Consider the following 22371-nt stretch of genomic DNA (forward strand, 5'->3'; position numbering starts at 1 on the left):
TTGAATTAGTCTTCTAACTTTTTTGTATGTTTGAAATTTTTCAAAATAAAACATTTAAAAAAAAGATAAAGAAAAAATCTGCTAAATCTGGTAAAAGAGCCATGGCCAAATATCATTATCAAAATAAAAATCTGCTTTGAAGCCCAATCAAATTCTTTTGCTACAATTTGGACATTAGCTATTCACCTTCCAAACGCTAACATAGCACTCTGTGCACTCAAAATTCGGCAATGCCAATGCAGTTGGAGACCAAGCTAATAAGTGCGTGTGGGATCTCATCAACTCAACTGTAACTTATATCCTTGAAAATACATGTTTTCATTCAAGAAACATTGATTGAGCATCTACTGTGCTAGATATTGAGAACAAGAAATAAAAGATGGGATTCCAGTGTCGAGAGTCTAGTTATGGAGACGGATTGTAAATCACCATTATACACCTTTGTTGTGCCTTTTCCTTTCTGTCCCTCCCCCTTAGGCTGTGAACTGAACTTAGTCTAACCTCTAGGCTCCTTGGCTTCTGTAGACCTCAAAAAGCAGCTTCAACTCTTTGGATCCAAGCACGTAACAAGGATAAAAGTTAGAGACATTTTGCTAAGTGTAAGAAGCGATATACAAAAACATGCATGCCACGTGATTTCATTTATATGAAGTTCTACATCAGGCAAAACTAACCTGTGGCGGGTAAAGACGACAAGAGAACTTGTCCCTGGGGAAAAAGGGGCAGGGAGAACCTGGAAACGAATGTTGGGCAATTTTCTGGGGAAATGGAAACGTTCCATATTGTGATGTGTGTGAGTGACACAAATTTATCCATTTGTCCAAACTCTACAGTTAATTTTTTGCATTCCAGTGTATATACATTTTACCTCTAAAAATTAAAAATAAGTAACAGTAATAATTTAGTGGAATATGGCAAGGGAGTGGAGATGTAAATCACAAGAATAGGACAGCATTGTAAACACTGAAGGTTAGTGATGGATACACAAGAGTTCATTGTACTATTTTGTTTCCTTTGTATTTATTTGAATATTCCATAATAAAGTTAAAAATAGCCAGGCTCAGTCACAGGAAATAAGGAATGCTTTACAAATACTGAATACAAACAAATGCATTTAAATTTATGAACCTAGATCAAAGACCTCAGAGACAAGTGATCATCTCATTATAAAGATTATACGGGTCTGCAGGAAAATTGTCCCAGGATCTCCATCCGAAGCTCAGAGGAAAGTAGTCTAAGGATGCATTTAAGCCCAATCCCATCAAAGCAAAACCAGCCTCCAATTCACCAAAATCAGCACTGGTCCCTCTAAACAGATCACAATAACATTGAACAATCTATACTGGACTGTGTATATGTTATGATTAATACATCTACTGAAGGGGCCGGCCCGTGGCCTAGTGGTTAAGTGCACGCGCTACACTGCTGGCGGCCCAGGGTAGGATCCGGGCGCGCACGGATACACTGCTTGTCAGGCCATGCTGTGGCGGCGTCCCATATAAAGTGGAGGAAGATGGGCACGGATGTTAGCCCAGGGCCAGTCTTCCTCAGCAAAAAGAGGACTGGGATGGATGTTAGCTCAGGGCTGATCTCCCTCACAAAAATAAATAAATAAATAAATGTACTGAAAATAAAAATTTCTGCCTGCTACAGTCTTCCTTTCCAAGGTCTCCTGTTTGGAGAAATAACATTTGTCTTGTTATTTGGTTCTGTGCACTGTGTTTCATGTTGGTGTAAAAATATGAAATACAAACAATCTAGTACTATGTACTTGCCCTAAAGGAGCTCACAAATTAGGAGAGAGAGACATGTAGCCTAGCAAATAAAATAGCACTGGGAGTATATATTAAATTTAATAACGTTTACACGAATATTATGAGAACACAAAGGAGGTTGCAGAGGATAAGCTGAGATAGTCAGGAAGACATTTTAAGATCATCTTTAAACTTAAGCTCTGGAGGATGGGTAGGAATTGGGTGGAGGAAAAAAAAGTTGTAAAGGGTAGTCCAAACAGTGGAAACAGTATATGCAAATGTATAGATGTGTAAAAAGCATGGCTTGTTTTTTTTGGAGGGATATCAAGGAATGTGCCATAAGTGGCGTGCTGGGGACACTGAAGAGAATGCTTTGAGACTGGCCGAAGGACACGAGAATGGGGCAGAGCTGAGGCGGGAGGCAGGTCAAGAAGGCGATCACATTACTATCAAAAATTGTGGTCACTCTCTTGTAAGCAATGGGGTGTCAGTGATGGACGCAGAGCTGAGAGTGTACAAGCACTTCTGCATTTTAGAAACATAATTCCAGCAGCAGCATGGAGGACAAAGTGAATTAGGTAGACTCAGCTAGAATATAGAAGAGAGTGTATTTCTCCATTTAGTATTTAAATCAGTGATGTAACATGCAGCAACGATCATCTTATAAAAACCAAAGAGTTCATTATGGTGGGATTTGATCTTTAGCATGTAAATGATGAACTTTAGCAGGTGGCTGAAAGTGTTAGCTATCCCTTTTTGTCTTGTGTTTGTGTTTTTTAGTCATAAAAAATGACTGCTATAAACAGTGTTTTTATATAACCTTACCTTACGTTGTATGGATCCCATTCTCACAGATTTCACATCCACAGACTGGTAAGTTAGCCACAGGCCTGTATTTACATGTTGTATGTAGCATACTGAGTCTCCATATTTTATTTCAGATGTTCCCATGCCATCGACTTCTTTTCTCACCCCTACGTCCAATTTTTCCTAAGGAGAGAGGAAAAAGATAAGGAAAACTTCTTAAAATACTAGTTTATATTGAAAGAACTTTGCCTTGTTAATAATACGTTCCTTGAAAAATTCAGCCCTCTGAAGTCCCCTGAAATAATAACGGTCAAATATTCTATTCTAGCAGTTCAAACTCTACTGAAAATCAAAGGTGGAAATTCCAAAAATAAATAACATATTCTTGAATTATTCACACTGGTGGAAAATTATTTTGGCCATAACACAAAATTTTATATTGCTTAATGGTAAACTCCAAAACAGAGATCTTAAAATTAGTAACTCAGGCTTCATATTCTTTCCAGATTATTTTTTGCATTATTGGTAGTTAAGAGCACAGGTTTGGGGGAAAGAAAATCCAGTTTTGAGTCCAATCTCTGTCACTTATTACCTCTGTGAACTCATGACAAGTTAATTAAACCTTTTAAGCCTCAGTTTTCTCATCTATAATTCAAGCTAACAAAAGTATCTCCCCCAGAATACAAGAAAAAATGAGATAATGCATGTAAAGTTTTCAGCACAGTGCCTGGGATAAAACAAACACTTTAATAAATTTTAATGATTTTGACCATGAAAATGGTGTTGATGATGATGATGTTAATAAGGATGTTAATGATAATGATTTCTTTTGAGCCAAGGCTATAATTCAGTTACTACTGCTGCAATTTCCAACTTGAACTACAGAGTTATACACTCCTAAAGGGCTACTATGCTAAGCTCCCCATGCTACGAAGAAACAATCCATCCTCTAACACCAAGTAAATGTTTCTTTCAAATCTGTATATATTTTAATGCCTCCTCAGTCGACATGATCCCTTTCAATTTTCCCTCCCATGCTTAATTCTAATCTTCAGGAACTCACTCTGTCCTAAAGTTCTGTACACAGTTGGCCCTCCATAACCTCGGGTTCTTCATCCGTGGATTTGACCAACCACAAATTGAAAGGCCTACGATGGTTGCATCTGTACTGAACATATACAGACTTCCTTTTAGTGTCATTATTTCCTAAACAATACAGTATAACAACTATTTACATAGCATTTACATTGTATTAGGTATTATAAGTAATCTAGTGATGATTTAGAGTATACGGGAGGATGTGCATAGGTTATATGCAAATACCACGCTTTTTTACATAAGGGACTTGAGCATCCACGGATTTTGGTACCCCTGGGGAGTCCTGGAACCAATTACCCACAGACACCAAGGGACAGCTATAGTCTTTAAGACAACAGTAAAAAAATCTAATGCTCTTTTAGTTGCAGTATCTCCTTTTGTGGTTTCTTATTGTTCTCCTTGGTCTATTGCCTTGTTAAATTTACTTTAAGTTTCTTCTATGTCTCTGGTTGTTTGACTGTTGTTTGAAATCAGTAATAGTTACACAAATGTTTTTGAAGATTAGGTTGGAGTAAAAATTTATGTCTGTTATGCCAAAAGGAACAATTCAAGTAAAACAAAATTTTGATAGATTTTTCGTGTCATTTGCAACTGTACTAATAACAACTCTAAAATGATTATGAACATTCCATCAACAATTGAAAATTAAAATGAGTAGAGAGGCGGAGTCAAGATGGCGGCGTAGGCAGACTCTGAACTCACCTCCTCCCGTGGACACAGCCAATTTACAGCTACTCGTGGAAAAATTACCCCTGAGACAGAACTGAAAACTGGATAAGAGGAACTCCTGCAACAATGGACAATCCTAACTGAGGTAGAAGAGGCAGAGACTCCCTTCTGGAGAGGAAAAACGCCGCCTTCACAAGCCGCCAGCGTCACGGCCGCCGGGAGCAGCTCACAGGTACGCAGCCTCCCTGGAGGAGCGGGGCCCTGAGCCGGGGAGCGCCCCCACTGTGGGCATTTTGTGGACCCAGCACAATCGACACCAGCGGCATAATATCTGACTTTGCCTGCTACTAAAGCATTAGGGAGTACCCCCAGAAAACCCGGTTCACAAAGAAACTAAAACTGGCTCTTAAAGGGCCCGCGCACAAACTCACCCGTTCCAGAAAGCATCCTAAAATCACCAGAAAGAAAGGTGCACAGTGCTTCGGTGACAAGAGACTCACCTAATAGGCCCTGAGTGCATCTCGGTGAGGGGTGAGACCTCTCCAGGGACTGGGACATTGGCGGCGGCCATTGTTGTGGCCTGGTGTGAGCGTGCTGACACAGACGCCATTGGGGTTCTCCCTGAGACCTGCTAGCCCAGGGTCTGCTCCACCCGCTAGAGCACCGATTTAATCCAGCTCAGCCAGGGCAGGCAGCCCACCCTAGAGACTGGCCCCACCCAACAACAAGCCCTCAGGCAACGTGTGGGCCTGCATAGATTGGTGACTGGATTCTCTGCAGCCTGGCAAATGAGCTGACTTGAGCGGGGCAGGGTGTGCACAAGGAGCGGGTGGAGAGTGTGGGGCGGTGGCGGAGTGTGTGGGGCTCCCGCCGTGGAGTGACTGGGTCCGCTTGGGGAGGTCGGGGCGCTCACACGGGACAGGACTGTGTTGACTGTGTGTGTGGACCTGTGGGCAACAGGGCTTCTCAACTGCAGAAGACTTGTGCTTCTCAAAGACCCACATAGGGGGTTTGCCCCACCTTCCAAAGCCTGAAACAATTGGGTGCTCCTGTGCCTGAGGCCAACCCCACACAGCTGCAATCCTCAGAGAGCTGACAAGAGACCTAATAGGCTAGAGGTTTACAGCAATTGTAAGGCCCTGAGCCTAACAACCTGCCACACTGGGGGCCTACTCAGTTAAAAGAAATACTGCAACACAAATGTGGTATTAGAACTTACAGCCAACTGTGCTGGGGCTCCCCACACCTGATAAAGAGACTGAAGGGCCCACAACAACTACAAGCAGCTGAGCATTATAACAGCTGGCCAGGAGCATAACTCAGCCTCCCTGGGCACCTATAGGGAGAGCTAACAGGCCACAACAGAAGGACACACGTAGCCCACATAGGGGCCACCCCTGGAACATTGAGAACTGAGGGAAGCACACTGGAAGCCTCCTAAGGCATCACTTACATAAGGTCACCTATCCAAGAGCAGGAGACGTAGCTGACCTACCTAATACATAGACACAAGCACAGGGAAAGAGGCAAAATGAGGAGGCAAAAGAATACATTCCAAGTAAGGGAACAGGACAAAACCCCAGAAAAGGAACTAAGTGAAACAGAAATGAGCAACCTACCTGACAGAGAGTTCAAACTAAGAGTGTTAAGGATGCTCACTGATCTGGGGAGAAGAATAGATGAACTCAGTGAGAATGTCAACAAAGAAATGGAAGATATAAAAAAGAACCAATCAGAAATGAAGAATACAATACTGGAAATGAAAAATTCATTAGAGGGACTCAAAAGCAGAGTAGAGGATACAGAAGAACGGATCTGTGAGCTGGACGAAAGACTAGAAGAAATTACCCAAGGTGAACAGGTAAAAGAGAAAAGAATTAAAAAGAGTGAGGACAGTCTAAGGGACCTCTGGGACAACATCAAGTGCACTAACATCCGTGTTATAGGTGTCCCGGAAGGAGAAGAGTGAGACAAGGGGGCAGAGAATCTATTTCAAGAAATAATAGATGAAAACTTCCCTAACCTAAGGAAGGAAAGAGACATCCAGGTACAGGAGGCACAGAGAGCCCCAAACAAGATAAACCCAAAGAGGCCCACACCAAGACACATCATAATCAAAATGTCCAGAATTAAAGATAAAGAGAGAATCCTAAAAGCCGCAAGAGAATGTCAAGTTACATACAAAGGAAACCCCATAAGGCTATCAGCTGACTTCTCAGCAGGAACCTTACAGGCTAGAAGAGAATGGCACGATATATTTAAAGTGCTAAAAGGAAAAAACTTACAGCCAAGAATACTCTACCCAGCAAGGTTATCGTTCAAAATGGAAGGAGAGATCAAAATTTTCCCAGATAAGCAAAAATTAAAGGAGTTTGTCACCAAGAAACCAGTGTTACAAGAAATGTTAAAGGGACTGATTTAAGGGAAAAAGAGAAGACCACAAATAGGAAAAATTATCTATTTCCACGATTAGAACATAATGGATACAAATGCACAAAAAAGAGGTTAGATATGATATCAAAAACATAAAAGGAGGGAGGAGGGGAGTTAAAGAGTACAGCTTTCAGACAGAGGTCAAACTAAAGTGACCATCAATTCTGTATAGAAGAAGTAAGGACCAGAGAAGGACTACTAAAACACTGAGAAAAAAAAAAAAAAAAGTAAAAAAATGGCAGTAAGTACATACTTATCAATAGCTACTTTAAACGTCAATGGACTAAATGCTCCAATTAAAAGGCATAGGGTGGCTGACTGGATAAAAAAACAAGACCCATATATATGCTGCATACAAGAGACACACTTCAGACCTAAAGACACTCACAAACTGAAAGTGAAGGGATGGAAAAAGATACTCCACGCAAATGGCAATGAAAAGAAAGCTGGGGTAGCAGTATTCATATCAGACAAAATAGACTTTAAAACAAAAACTGTAAAAAGAGACAAAGAAGGGCATTACATAATGATCAAGGGAACAATCCAACAAGAGGATATAACACTTGTAAATATCTACGCACCCAATGTAGGTGCACCTAAATATATAAAGCAATTATTAACAGACATAAAAACAGAAATAGACAGTAACACAATAATAGTAGGGGACTTTAACACTCCACTTACACCAACGGATAGATCATCCAAACGGAAGATCAATAAGGAAACATTGGCCTTAAACGACACAATAGAACAGATGGACCTAGTAGATATATACAGAGCATTCCATCCAAAAACCGAAGAATACACGTTCTTTTCAAATGCACATGGAACATTCTCCAGGATTGATCACATATTAGGCCACAAAACAAGTCTCCATAAATTTAAGAAGATTGAAATAATACCAAGCATCTTTTCTGACCACAACGGTATGAAACTGGAAATCAACTATAGGAAGAAAATCAGAAAAGCCACAAATACATGGAGATTAAACAAAATGCTACTGAACAATGACTGGGTTAACGAAGAAATCAAAGGAGAAATCAAAAAATACCTGGAGACAAATGAAAATGAAAATACGACATGCCAGAATTTATGGGATACAGCAAAAGTGGTTCTAAGAGGGAAGTTTATAGCAATACAGGCCTATCTCAACAAACAAGAAAAATCTCAAATAAACAATCTAACAATGCACCTAAAGGAACTGGAAAAAGAGGAACAAACAAAGCCCAAAATCAGTAGAAGAAGGGAAATAATAAAAATCAGAGCAGAAATTAATGAAATAGAGACCAAAAAAACAATAGAAAAAATTAATAAAACCAAGAGCTGGTTCTTTGAAAAGATCAACAAAATAGACAAACCTTTAGCTAGACTCACCAAGAAAAAAAGAGAGAAGGCACAAATAAGTAAAATCAGAAATGAAAGAGGAGAGGATACAACAGACACCTCAGAAATACAAAAGATTATAAGAGAATACTATGAAAAGCTATATGCCAACCAATGCGACAATCTGGAAGAAATGGATAAATTCTTAGAATCATACAACCTTCCAAAACTGGATCAAGAAGAAGTAGAGAATTTGAATAAACCAATCACCAGTAAGGAGATCAAAACAGTAATCAAAAACCTCCCCCAAAATAAAAGTCCAGGACCAGACGGCTTCCCTGGTGAATTCTACCAAACATTCAAAGAAGACTTAATACCTATCCTTCTCAAACTCTTCCAAAAAATTGAGGAGGGGGGAAGCTCCCTAACTCATTCTACGAAGCTGACATTACCCTGATACCAAAACCAGACAAGGACAACACAAAAAAAGAAAATTACAGGCCAATATCACTGATGAACATCGATGCGAAAATCCTCAACAAAATACTAGCAAATCGCATACAACAATACGTTAAAAAGATTATACACCATGATCAAGTGGGATTTATTCCAGGTATGCAGGGATGGTTTAACATTCGCAAATCAATCAACGTAATACACCACATTAATAAAACGAAGAACAAAAATCACATGATCATCTCAATAGATGCAGAGAAAGCATTTGACAAGATACAGCATCCATTTATGATAAAAACTGAATAAAATGGGTATAGAAGGAAAGTACCTCAACATAATAAAGACCATATATGAGAAACCCACAGCTAATATCATCCTCAATGGTGAAAAACTGCAAGCTATCCCTCTAAGAACAGGAACCAGACAAGGATGCCCACTGTCACCACTCCTATTTAACATAGTATTGGAAGTCCTAGCCAGAGCAATCAGGCAAGAGAAAGAAATAAAAGGGATCCAAATTGGAAAGGAAGAAGTCAAACTGTCACTATTTGCAGATGACATGATTTTATATATAGAAAACCCTAAAGAATCCACCAGAAAACTTTTAGAAGTAATAAACGAATATGGTAAAGTTGCGGGATACAAAATCAACATACAAAAATCAGTTGCATTTCTGTACACTAACAACGAAGTAGCAGAAAGAGAAATTAAGAATACCATCCCATTTACAATTGCAACAAAAAGAATAAAATACCTAGGAATAAACTTAACCAAAGAGATGAAAGATCTGTACACCGAAAACTATAAAACATTTCTGAAAGAAATTGAAGAAGACACAAAGAAATGGAAAGATATTCCGTGCTCTTGGATTGGAAGAATTAACATAGTTAAGATGTCCATACTTCCTAAAGCCATCTATAGATTCAATGCAATCCCTATCAAAGTTCCAACAACATTTTTCACAGAAATAGAACAAAGAATCCTAAAATTCATATGGAACAACAAAAGACCCCGAATAGCTAAAGGAATCCTGAGAAGAAAGAACAAAGCTGGAGGTATCACACTCCCTGATTTCAAAATATACTACAAAGCTATAGTAACCAAAACAGCATGGTACTGGCACAAAAACAGACACACAGATCAATGGAATAGAATCGAAAGCCCAGAAATAAACCCACACATCTATGGACAGCTAATCTTTGACAAAGGAGCCAAGAACATACAATGGGGAAAAGAAAGTCTCTTCAACAAATGGTGTTGGGAAAACTGGATAGCCATATGCAAAAAAATGAAAGTAGATCCTTACCTTACACCATACACAAAAATTAACTCCAAATGGATTAAAGACTTGAATGTAAGACCTGAAACTATGAAACTTCTAGAAGAAAACATAGGCAGTACGCTCTTCGACATCGGTCTTAGCAACATCTTTTCAAACACCACATCTGACCGGGCAAGAGAAACAATAGAAAAAATAAACAAATGGGACTACATCAAACTAAAAAGCTTCTGCACAGCAAAGGAAACCATCAACAAAACGAAAAGACAACCTAACAATTGGGAGAAGATATTTGCAAACCATACATCTGATAAGGGATTAATCTCCAAAATATATAAAGAACTCATGCATCTCAACAACAAAAACTAACAACCCAATTAAAAAATGGGCAAAAGACCTGAACAGACATTTCTCCAAAGAAGATATACAGATGGCCAACAGACACATGAAAAGATGTTCAAAATCACTAACTATCAGGGAAATGCAAATCAAAACTACAATGAGATATCACCTCATGCCCGTCAGAATGGCTATAATTAACAAGACAGGAAACAACATGTGTTGGAGAGGATGTGGAGAGAAGGGAACTCTCATACACTGCTGGTGGGAGTGCAAACTGGTGCAGCCGCTATGGAAAACAGTATGGAGGTTCCTCAAAAAATCAACGATAGAACTACCATATGATCCAGCTATTCCACTGTTGGGTATTTATCCAAAGAACATGAAAACACCAATTTGCAAAGGTACATGCACCCCTGTGTTCATTGCAGCATTATTCACAATAGCCAAGACTTGGAAGCAACCTAAGTGCCCATCAAGGGACGAATGGATAAAGAAGCTGTGGTATATATACACAATGGAATACTACTCAGCCATAAGAAACGACGAAATCCAGCCATTTGTGACAACATGGATGGACATTGAGGGTATAATGCAAAGTGAAATAAGTCAGAGGGAGAAGGTCAAATACCGTATGATTTCCTTCATTAAGTAGTAGATAATAACAACAATAAACAAACACATAGGGACAGAGATTGGATTGGTGGTTACCAGAGGGGAAGGGGGGAGGGAGGAGGGTGAAAGGGATAATTCAGTACACGTGTGTGGTGATGGGTTGTAATTAGTATTTTGGTGGTTAACATGATGTAGTCCATGCAGAAATGGAAGTACAATGATGTACACCTGAAAGTTTTACAATGTTATAAACCAATGTTACTGCAATAAACAAAAAATTAAAAAAAAAAAAAAGAAAATTAAAATGAGTTGAAATTCTTAAGACAAAAAGGTCAAGATTATATAAGAAAATGAATATAATTATAAATTAAGTTAATTTAACAATTATGCAAATAACTTGTAACACTATTCTAAGAATCTGCAATAAAACATAATAAACCATTCCAATTTCGTTCTATCAAATAAGATAAACTACTAATCTCCTTATACCAACTCTATCAATGGAAAAATTAAATTCTAATTATCTCCTCAGAATAAAACAGTGAGCCTCTAACATGCTAACTTTTTGTTTTTCTTTTATCCAAGGAAATAGTTTGTAGTCTATTTATAGCCTTGTGATTGTGTTTTGAGAAGTCACAATTACTAATTGTAAAGTTAACCTTTGTTTGCTTTTTACTGAAGTGGTCCACATCACTCGCTGGATGGGAAGTTTTCATTGTGAAACTTCATGATGATTATGTTTTAGTAATTACTCTGATCCTCAAGTTAGGTAAGAACTATTAAAGTGACATTAGAAAAAAACAAGTGTGATTATTTTCTATATGAAATACAAAGCCTAGTCATATTCTTTCTTTCTTTCATTTCCTGTCATTGTCTGTAGCTCAGGCTTAGGAGAAATTTAGGTGAAAATAATCTAGATGTTTTGAACAATCATAAGCATAAGCATAACATGAGTCAAGAATGTGACAGTTGGTAAAAACATGTAACAGAAAATTAGCCTGTATTCCTAGAAATAAAATGTCCAGATTAGGCAAGTAATAATCTTTCTAGAACTCTGTATTAGCTACACTACATCTAAACTAGTGGCCTTTAGTTTCAGCATTACCTTTTAGATTTTATTTCTCTTTTGAATTATTCAGGCTTTGGGAAATGATGGAGTACTTTAGTTGGACTAATCTTCCCATAAATAATAATAAAATTTGAAAAAGTACTTTTCAGAATCTATTTGAAGTCACTTGAGAGGGACCAAGAGCAGGGAGAAATTGGAAAGTAGACTTCTCTCTAAAGACAAACAGCACCCAGGTGATTTGTAAAAAGCTGCCTTTTGCCTACAGCTCAGGCAGAAGAAAGTTGCTGCCTTACTGACTTGAGGTAACAGAGGACACTGTAGGGCTCACAAGCAGCCTGAAAATTACAAGAGCTAAATCCTGGACCAGAGATGTAGCCACAAAATCTGCTTATAAAATTCACTCAAATTCTTGCTGACCACTAAACAACGCATGCTCAGGGGAGGCTCAGTATAACAGCAGCAGATGGAAGCTGAAATAACTGAGCAGAAATATAAGCAACTCCCCACTGCAAAAGAGAGAGAGAGAGAAACTAGAGTTTTAGTCCAGCAAGGTTAACCACCTGCCAAAACCAAAATCACTCTTCAGGAAAAAAATCTACCAAAATTGAGAGTCTCAACATGTCATTTCTAATATCCAATATTCTGTCAAAAATAAGTAGATGTGAAGAAACAGGAAAGTGTGATCTATATGACATTAAAACAAACAAAACGTGACCCATACTAAAGAAAAAAAATATATAACAGGCAATAGAAATTGATGCAAAGATGGCCCTTACAATTAGCAGGCAAGAACTTTGAAGTAACTATTATAAATATAAAATATATTCAAGGACATAAAGGAAAATATATACATAATGAATAAACAGATGGGAATCTCAGTTAAGAACTATAAATTGTAAAAAATGAAATATAATAAAAATTGAAAAAAATAATTGAAATATAAAATTAATTGGATCAGATTAATATCAGATTGGAATTATAGACTATGGAGTCAATGAAGTTGAAAGCAGATCGACAGAAATTTTCCAATCTCAAGATCAGATTGCCATTAAACACAGTCTGACATAAGTACTTTGTCATTAAGTTAAAATTTCTCTCAAAAGACTATATAAAATTTAATTCCCACATCTCCTGCATTTAATCAAAGAAATGTTGAGATGCTCACTATTATCTTAACATTCATTAATATCCACAAAATTTTAAATTTAATAGTCTGTCTATTCTGTAAGAATAATCTTCAGATCTTGAGAACCATAAAAATACTCGAAGAGAAAAACTCTTTTGACAGTCTAGAGGTATTGAAAAGATCTATTTTTACTGTAAAATTTTGTTTGGATAGATATTTTCTCTTTTGATTCATGTACACTCATAGCATGCTATACTTCAACTATCAGAGAAATGATGGCACTTTATTGAAATTGCTCCTCAACTGCCTTCTTTCCCACTTGACTATCACTTAGTTTGTTGAGGACAGGAATCATATGTCTGGTTCCTTCAACCCCATGGCCCATATCCCCAGGACCAGAACAGTGCCTGCAAGTACTAGATTCTCAATAAAGATCCGTTAAATAAAAGAATGAATTTTTGGAGAGAAATAACATACCCTTTCAGATTTCCCATAGAAAATATGCTTATAAGCTATTCCCAATCCTAGCATTCAAATAATTCCACTCACCAGTGCTTGGAAAATCTAATTTTTAAATGAATGTTAAATTAATTCTAGAATTAAAAAAGATCCATCTGAAAAATATTAAGTGATATTTTGGCATTGGGTATACCAAACTGGCTCACTATAAAGCCAAAACTATTTCTAAACAACTGTGGTCTTATCAAGTGACATAAAGGCATTAGATATACCCAACTAGACTCAATTAGAAACTTGACCTAGTCCTGTCGAATTATGTTCTTATTATAGGAACCAGGTAGTTCAGAGAGATTCTTCTAGCGTTAATTGAAATAATTCTTAAGTCTATCCAAATTATTCTTTCAAGTAGCTGAGAGGAAGGAAAAAAGGCCTTTACCCTTAGATGATGGCGTGCTTGTTTTTGTAATAGCCAGTTCTCCTTAAGATAAATAATGGTGAAAGTTAAAAGGCCAAAGGAGGTTTTTTTTTTTATTTGCTCTTTATGGTGCCACATTGCAGTATAAAATAGTTGGTCATTGTGAAATATGAATCTAAAATGCTACAGGGTCAGAGAAATTACTGGGGCTGACAGGCCAGGCCAACCTTAGACCATCCAGGGCAGAGCTGCCAAAAAATATATAGCTTTCTTTATCCCTGGTGTTCAGAAATCTCATGAGGAGACACTGGTGAGCAGGTTTGTGGAGAGAAGGGATTTAAAACATTTCTTGTGCTGCGAGAGTCTTTGAGGGGGTTCCATAGCAGCAGCGAAACAAGGTCACAGAGCCTTAGGAGAAGCCCTCCAATATTTTGTGTAAGCCACCCCCCAACCCCTACCCCGAGTGTGGGCTGGGCCAATGAATATGAGGGCATTTCACTCCTGTGATTAGGTTACGTTATATGCAAAGGTGAAGAGATCTTGTGGATATAAGTAAGATTCCTAATCAATTGACTTTGAGAAAATCAAATGGGAAATTATCCTGGGTGAGTGATACTGAATCAGAGAGCTTAGGCTTTCCCTGAGCTCAGAGACTACAAACAGCTAGTGCCCATGGGGTTCCACCCTGCTCATGATCTTCCTTTCCAGACCACCTGCACTACAGACTCTCGGCTTCCTCAATCAGGCCTCACAATCTCATAAAGCAAATCCACATAATAAATCCGTTAATATATACATATCTCATACTGGTTCAGCTTCTCTGGCTCAACTCTGACTAATAAACCTCATTGTACCGACAGAAGGCTTCAAGGAGCTCACTCTCATGCTTACTGCCATTAAAAAGGATCAGCATAAAAACTATAACTGAATTTCTATATCTTCTGTAAAACCATAGTTGGCATTATTTTCTATTGTGCTATAATATCCCTTGAGAAAGGTTACAGCAAAAAATTTATTTTGAACTTAATCCTGATTAAATGCAAAATTCATTTCTATTGACAACTTTGTATAAATATTTTGATAAGAAAAAACACTACCAGTTCTCCATTTTGCTTTTATTTTTTAGATATCAATCAATCACTGAACAACTGTAACAGATGATCACAGGTGAACAACATATCTTTTCTATCTGCTATTATTATTACTAAATCTTTAGTTTTATTATTTAAAAAGGCTTTAGTTTTACTACTTAGGTTCAAAGTGTGAATCTGCCACATAACTTATCTAAGCCTCAGTTTCCTCATCTGCATAAGGAAGATTAAAAATAGTATCTACGCTTCATAGGGTTGAACTAGGATTAAATGAGATCATGCATGTAAGGTGCTTAGCACATTATTTGGCACATAATAAATTGTTAACCATTACTCTTATTTTCATTGTATGAGTGTGTGTGTTTTCAAATATCTTAAACATTTTTTGAACCAAGAATAAAAATCCCAAATAAAAATAACATACTAAAAATAAAAATCATGTCCTAAAAACGTTTAGTTCTTTCTATTTTTGCTATTTGCTCCATAATCCTTGTGATCTCATTGGCAGTCTTATTTGAGGTTGGTATTCCATCATTTCAACAGCAAAAGATTTCTATTTATGGTGCATGGGAGAGGGAAAACCGGAGGAAATCACTGACAGAGGAATATTTTAGTGGTATTTTAAGCTAAAATAATTACATCTTGGGGAGAGTATAATACATATGTGATTGGAAAGACCTATCTTATTATTAAAGCTGACACTTCAACACACTTGAAAGTGATGGTGAAAGTTCTAGGAGTAGAGAAAGTGAAGAATAGATCAAAGAAAACTTACATGAATCAAAGTGAATTCTTCACTATGTAAAATGTTTTCTTTAAGAGAGGGCCAACATATCATTTTTGCAATATACATGTATATCAAATCATCACATTGTACACCTTACACTTATTATAAGTCAATTATATCTCAATAAAGCTGGGCAAAAAAAGAGAGCACCAAAATAGGTTATATTATAAACTATTATCTACTTTATTTTGTTTATTCTGAATATATATACTTATCAACAATTGTTGAGTCTTCTGTCAAATCCTGAATTTGAGATTGGCTATTGAGTGTTCACATTAGTGTCAAACACATCTAAATGACAATCAAGGGAAATATTCCTTACATTAACTAGTAAAATAGGTTTTTAAAGCCATTCTCACTTATAATTTTAAGGAAGAATGAACTTAATGATTTGTAAAATTTCAAAAATATACTTTCAAAGACGTCTCACACAGTTATATTTAAGGGAAGGCTAACAGAAATGCAAGGGTTCATGAGAGATGATTTTCAGTTCAAAATTTCCAAAACAATACTTCTAAATCCAAGATAAAAGTTGGTATTTTCAACTGACCTAGAAAAGTTTAATTTTTCATCAATAACGAAAACTTGATTTGCAACACAATAAATATGTCAATTAATAGTCATTTATTAATTGCACAATTCTAGTATACCCAGAATCAAAGAAATATGTTACAATAAAAAAAATGTCTTTGCCTTCCAGAACTTTAAGTATTCATTATTTTCATTGGAAATAGTATAACAAAAATATGTAAAGGTATGGCAAGCATTATCAACCTATCAATGGCACTAAGGGGGAAAAAAAGCATTGACTATACATTTAAGTGAATCCAATATATATTTCAAAGACCAGAGGCCACGACCAAATGTGATAATTAACAAAAGGATGAGAGAAACTGTTTAGCTACACCATTTTCTCTAAAATGTTCACAATATAAAAACAATATTTTATTTTAAAAATATATAATTTCCTCTTTAATCAAGGACTCTACTTTTATTCTGTTTTAGTTGGTTCTAAGTTCAACGCTTCTGTATCATGTAATTGTAGAGAACAATTTTCATCATGAATAGATTTTAATTTCATCAGGCTACGTTTCTTCCAATTAAAATGAGTTTATATTTTAAACATTACAATCACTACTATTAATAACTCATTAATTTTTCACAACGTATCTGTATATGTGAGTGTATTTCTGTGCCACTTATTTTTTCCTGGGATACCAGTTAGTATTTTGTAACTTATTTTCAATAAAATTAAGCTATCAAATTATGGTATGTCAATTCCAGCAGTTTTTCCAAGACCATGGCGTTAGATTTGAACTATGTTTCTAGTATCATAAACATTTTCTATTTTTAAAGATGTTTTACCAAATCAAAATTAGTTAAAATATTACACAAGAATCACACACTACTGTGTAAGATATTACACACACACACAGAGTTTTAATTTCAATTACAGTTCTACTTCCCTTACAGAGTTATTGGTTATCTACAAACTTCTGAAAATCAGAACTTAAAAACTGAAACATTCAAAATACAGTAAGGAGAGTACTATGCATTCCAAAGAGACTAATTTAGCCAGAAGTGCTAATTTGATTTGGTAAAGATTACTATTATTATTACAGAAAAAACTTTTTAAAAAGTCACTCTTCTACTTTTGACTAACCAAATGGGAATCTGAGTCACCAGCTGTAGACTAGTCTTGGAAATCAGGCATTGTTGTGAGCAAAAGTCACTTTTAAAATTCTTAAGTCATTATATCCAGCCCTAGGCCAATTAGAAGATGCTAACCATGATTAGAGAGAGCTCAAGTTATGACATGGGGGAGTTTCAAAGAATTTGGTAGAGGGGTAGAGGGCATAGAAAAAACCCATCCCTCCCCCTTCTTCTTCTGAGAGAAGAGAGTCAGGAGAATCAAGTTTCTCTACACGACTCCAACTCATTGAAAAATAAGGAATTCCTTTCCATTCCCAACTGAATATATCCATGCTCAGTTTTATAATAAATTTTACTGGTAAGTTCAAAAGTCCACAATCTGGGATATGTTATTGCTATTGTTCCTATTTTGGTCCATATTAGTTAGGATTAGGAGCTCATTTGAAATATATGTGAGGAATATACATATAAGACACATATATTAAGATACTTAAAATACCTTAAATAATCTGAAATACATTTGAGACTAAACTGTGGAAGTCACACACCAAAAGAGAAGACTAAAGCCATTACTCTAGGAGACAGAGTATAAAGTGTAGGAATGTTTTGTTCAGATTCATTTGCTTGTAAAAGCCACATGTGTTCAGGGAAATGAAAAGAAGCAATTTCTAAAAACTGCTTTCTTCGGGGAATACATTTCATTCATTAGCATACTACAAACATTACAATACGCCTTTAAAATTATGTGAGTTTCACAGTAAAAGAGATTAACTTAAAATCCATAGAATATAAAATATGATTGATTTTTATTTATCAGAATTAGCAAAAATTTTTAACAATTATCTGTTGATGAGGTTGCACAGAAATGTAACCTTTCAGACACTGCTGCTTAGAATGAATACTGGCACAAATTTCTGAAGAATCCTTTGGCTAGGAGCGCTCATTCACTGAAGCATTACCAGACCCATTAAGTGGCAGGCACCATTGTATGGTGTATAAAACAGTCACAGTCCTCCAGCCTCTGAGATCTTCCAAAATCAAAAACCTTACTTAAAAGTTTCATATTATTGAACCAAATAGTTCAACTTCCAAAAAGGGAGCAGTCAGCAACATACAGAAACATACAGAGACAAAATGTTCAATTTACAGGTGCAAAACTAAAAATTAAATATTCAAACATAAGGAAGTGGCTGAAAAAATTATGATAAATCTACATAATAGAATGTTGAATTATTCTCAGAATTCTATTAAAAAAGGAATACAGTAGTATATTAAATAAAAACTAAATACAATATAGCATATAATTAGCCCTATTATCAAAATATGTATATATTTGCTAAAAACTGTAATACACAAACACACGATAGAATTGTTTCTGAGTGATGAATTGTACATAATTTTAATTTTCTCCTTACCACATTTTTGTATTCCCTTTTAAGGTTTTCTATATGACTATGCATTAAATAAATAAAAAAATTAATTTTACAAAGAAATAATAGAAAGAGTTACTGTCTCTACCTCATGGAAAAAAAACTTTATTACCTAATCTGCCAATGATTTTAAAATTAAAATTCGGGGTCCGGACCAGTGGCGCAAGCAGTTAAGTGCTCGCTCTCTGCTGCGGTGGCCCGGGGTTCACTGGTTCGGATCCCGGACGTGCACCAACGCGCTGCTTGGCAAGCCATGCTGTGGCGGCGTCCCATATAAAGTGGAGAAAGATGGGCACGGATGTTAGCCCAGGGCGAGCCTTCCTCAGCAAAAAAAAAAAAAAAAAAAAAAAAAAAGAGGAGGATTGGCAGATGTTAGCACAGGGCTGAACTCCTCACAAAAAATAAATAAATAAAATTAAATTAAAATTCGAAGGTCATTTTAAAAATAAAACGTTTTCTTGGATTTCATCTCCACCTTCACTACCCTCAACCATGTTATCCTTTGCAATAATCACTGTGAATTAAATGAGTGGACTGTATGACAGCAAGGGATTAACAACCTTATATTATATCAGAGCGGTTCCGTAAATGAGTACCAGGCAGGAGAGGAGCTTTAGAGAAACTGAGTAGCAGATTCAAAAGCAGCGTTGGGATCCTCCGTCTCTCTGCCATCAGTATAAGCCATGACATCACACAATTGCCAAAACACAGAAGCAGAATTCCTAAGCAGAGACCACAGAAGGATCTGGCCAGTAAAATTCTTTAAAAGCAAGCAACACTCTAACATTGACAGAATATTAGCAGAGATATTGGGAGAAAAATATTTCAAAAGCTATTGCTTTGGGCAAGAATTTTTATCAAGAGCTTTTGAAAATATTCAGAGCTTTTGAGTCAATATTTCCATTTCGAGGAATCCATCCCAAAAAATAAATCAAAAATGTGCACAAAATTTATGTTCAAGAATGTCAGTGCATTGGCTGTTTTTTTAACTGATTTTTTTTTTTTGTTACAAAAGAAACAGGCTATTGTAATAGGCAAAACAGAACGCAAAGACTTGTTTTTTTAGTCAAACAAAAAATTTTCCCCTGCATTCATATTCTCATAAACCTTCCATTTTGATCTTTCTCAAGTACTCAAAATTAAAAGGTTAGTGTAGATCCTTCCATATGTATCATATAATGATATATAAACAGACACACGAGGATTTCTTTTTTAATTTAAAAAAAATGAGATTTTTTTATTACATTACAACTTGCTTTTTGTGTGTGTGTGTGTGTGTGTGTGGAAGATTGGCCCTGAGCTAAGATCTGTTGCCAATCTTCCTCTTTTTGCTTGAGGAACACTATCCCTGAGCTAACATCCGTGCCCATTTTCCTCTACTTTGTATATGGGATGCTGCCAGAGCATGGCTTGAGGAGCAGTAGGTAGGTCCACACCCAGGATCTGAACCCGTGAACCCTGGGCTGCCAAAGCAGAGCACATGAACTTAACCACTACGCCACCAGGCTGGTCCCACAACTTGCTCTTTTTTCACTCAACAATATTATCGTGGATATCTTTTCTGGTCGATATATTCTGGTAGGTAATACCACTTAGCTATCAAATATATTTGGTGAATATTTGGGTCTTTTCCAGTTTTTTGCCATGTCAAAGAATGATGACATTAACTTGCACAGATTTTATTTTATTTCTGTAAGACAACACCACTCATTAAAAAAAAACATAGATTGCTAGATCAATGGCTATATGTATGCAAGAAAGTTTTGAAATATGTTAATATACTTTTCCCATTTGCATTTGCATTTCTATGTGAATAAACTAGCCCCTGTTTTGACAGAGGCATCCATTTACCTCCTGGAGAATTAGGATTGTTACAGAAAGAACGAGAAGAGAAAAACTGTGCCAGTATTCAGCTTTCTATAGCAACAGGAGGATTTTTGGAGACCATAGTTCGACAACAGAGTCAGGCTGCTGCCTGGGAGCCTACGGAGGGGTGGAGTGATGCTTCAGCTGTGTGAAGTCCTGCAAGGTCTCGGGGCTCCTGTGGCAGCCCTGACAATCTGGGGGTGAATGAGTGAACAAACCAGCTTAGGATTCCAGGCCTGGAGCTAAGGCCTGGTTATTTAAACCCACCGTGGTTACGTGGTTTGGGGCAGAGATAACCTGGCACTGACTGGCTCTTCTGCACTCCCAGCCCAGTGACTTGGACAAGTAGGTTTTGTTTTATGAATATTAATACTATGTTATTTTACTTGGTACATAGATTTTGTAACTGTTATATCTTCAGTGAATTGTACTCTTTAATACTATAAAGTATCCTTCTTTGTCTCACTCAATGCTTTCCTTTGCCTGAATTCCTCCTCATCTGATATTAAGATCAGATTCTCTTCTCTCTTTTTGTTTATATCTTCCTGGTATTCCATTAGCCATCTTTTCATTTGCAACCTTTCCAAATAAAGTGTTTTAGGTGTGTCTCTAAATGTCAGCATAATTTATACCTCATGATTCCATATGAAATTTTTATTTTAAATTGTGATTTTAGCCCATTTATATCTATTGATAAGGCAAATAGATTGGGTCTTCACTCTAGCATACTCAGGTATTCTGTGTTTATATTTATCTTTTTCCCAGTCATTCACTATGTGGTCTATTTTCTTTGTTGGCAGTGCGTCTCTGTGGCCATCTGCGTGTCTATGGCCTCCTTTCACTAGGCTGGATTATGTACGATGATGAGGGTAGCGTTTTTCTCCTTTTCTCACCAACTTCCCATTCTTCTGCCACCTTATTTAGTAAATTTTTTTTTAATATCTCAGTGTTTACGTTTTAACTGTCAAAGATCTTGTTTCTATTATGTGAATTTTTAAGTTTTAAAAAGATATTATTTAACTTCTAACTACTTCATAGGAGGCAATTGGAACACATACTGTACCTTTGACTTTCTCTCCTTATCCTCCAATTTTTATTAGATATATTTTGCCTTTTTAAATGCTCTATCTTAAAAAACTTTCCCCATGTCTTTCATTGTGAATGCCTGTTCAGGTTCTTCTATTTCTTTGGGATTTTATTTCGGTAAATTACATTTTTCTAGGATGCCATGCATTTCTTTTAGTTTTTCTAATTTTCTGCCATCAAGCTATATGTCATTTTCATAGGTAACATCTTTTCTACTTGAAAAGAGCTTCCACCATCAGATAACTGATTCCTCTTTAGTGGACTGAAGTTTTGTCTTTTTGGATTGAAATGCTATCAGTGGATAAACTAGCAAATTTCCACTCCTCTGCTTAGCTACGCTTGAGGAGGAAGTCCATCAGCACCAAGTCTGTTCACAATGAGATCAACTGTGCTTTCCAACTACAGAGATAAGGAGAAACTGCCCACCTGATGTCCACTGAAGTACCTCATTCAGAGCCCCTCTACGGGTCCACACAACAAATATAATATATGAAGATCCTGTCTAAGATTATCCACTGGAGTTGACCAGCTTTGTCTATTTTTACCATAGAGAATAGAGACTACACTGGCTGTCTTTCCTGGAGATGGAGATCTCTGGGGAATTCACTGAATCAGA

General features: G+C 36.6%; 1 protein-coding gene across 3 annotated transcripts in view; it reads right to left on the reverse strand.

Moving 5' to 3' along the window:
- The window catches only part of RYR2 (ryanodine receptor 2), a 694605-nt gene that overhangs the window by 352272 nt on the left and 319962 nt on the right, over positions 1-22371 (reverse strand). For all 3 annotated transcript variants that reach the window (XM_087431907.1, XM_087431906.1, XM_087431905.1), the window contains one exon: positions 2580-2744. In XM_087431907.1, coding sequence (XP_087288033.1) covers positions 2580-2744 — 165 coding nt within the window. The remainder of the gene's footprint in view (positions 1-2579; positions 2745-22371) is intronic.

Source organism: Ceratotherium simum, chromosome 6 (genome assembly GCF_057802395.1).
Source record: "Ceratotherium simum simum isolate JZ-2026a chromosome 6, ASM5780239v1, whole genome shotgun sequence".
In the NCBI taxonomy this organism is placed as follows: Eukaryota; Metazoa; Chordata; class Mammalia; order Perissodactyla; family Rhinocerotidae; genus Ceratotherium; species Ceratotherium simum.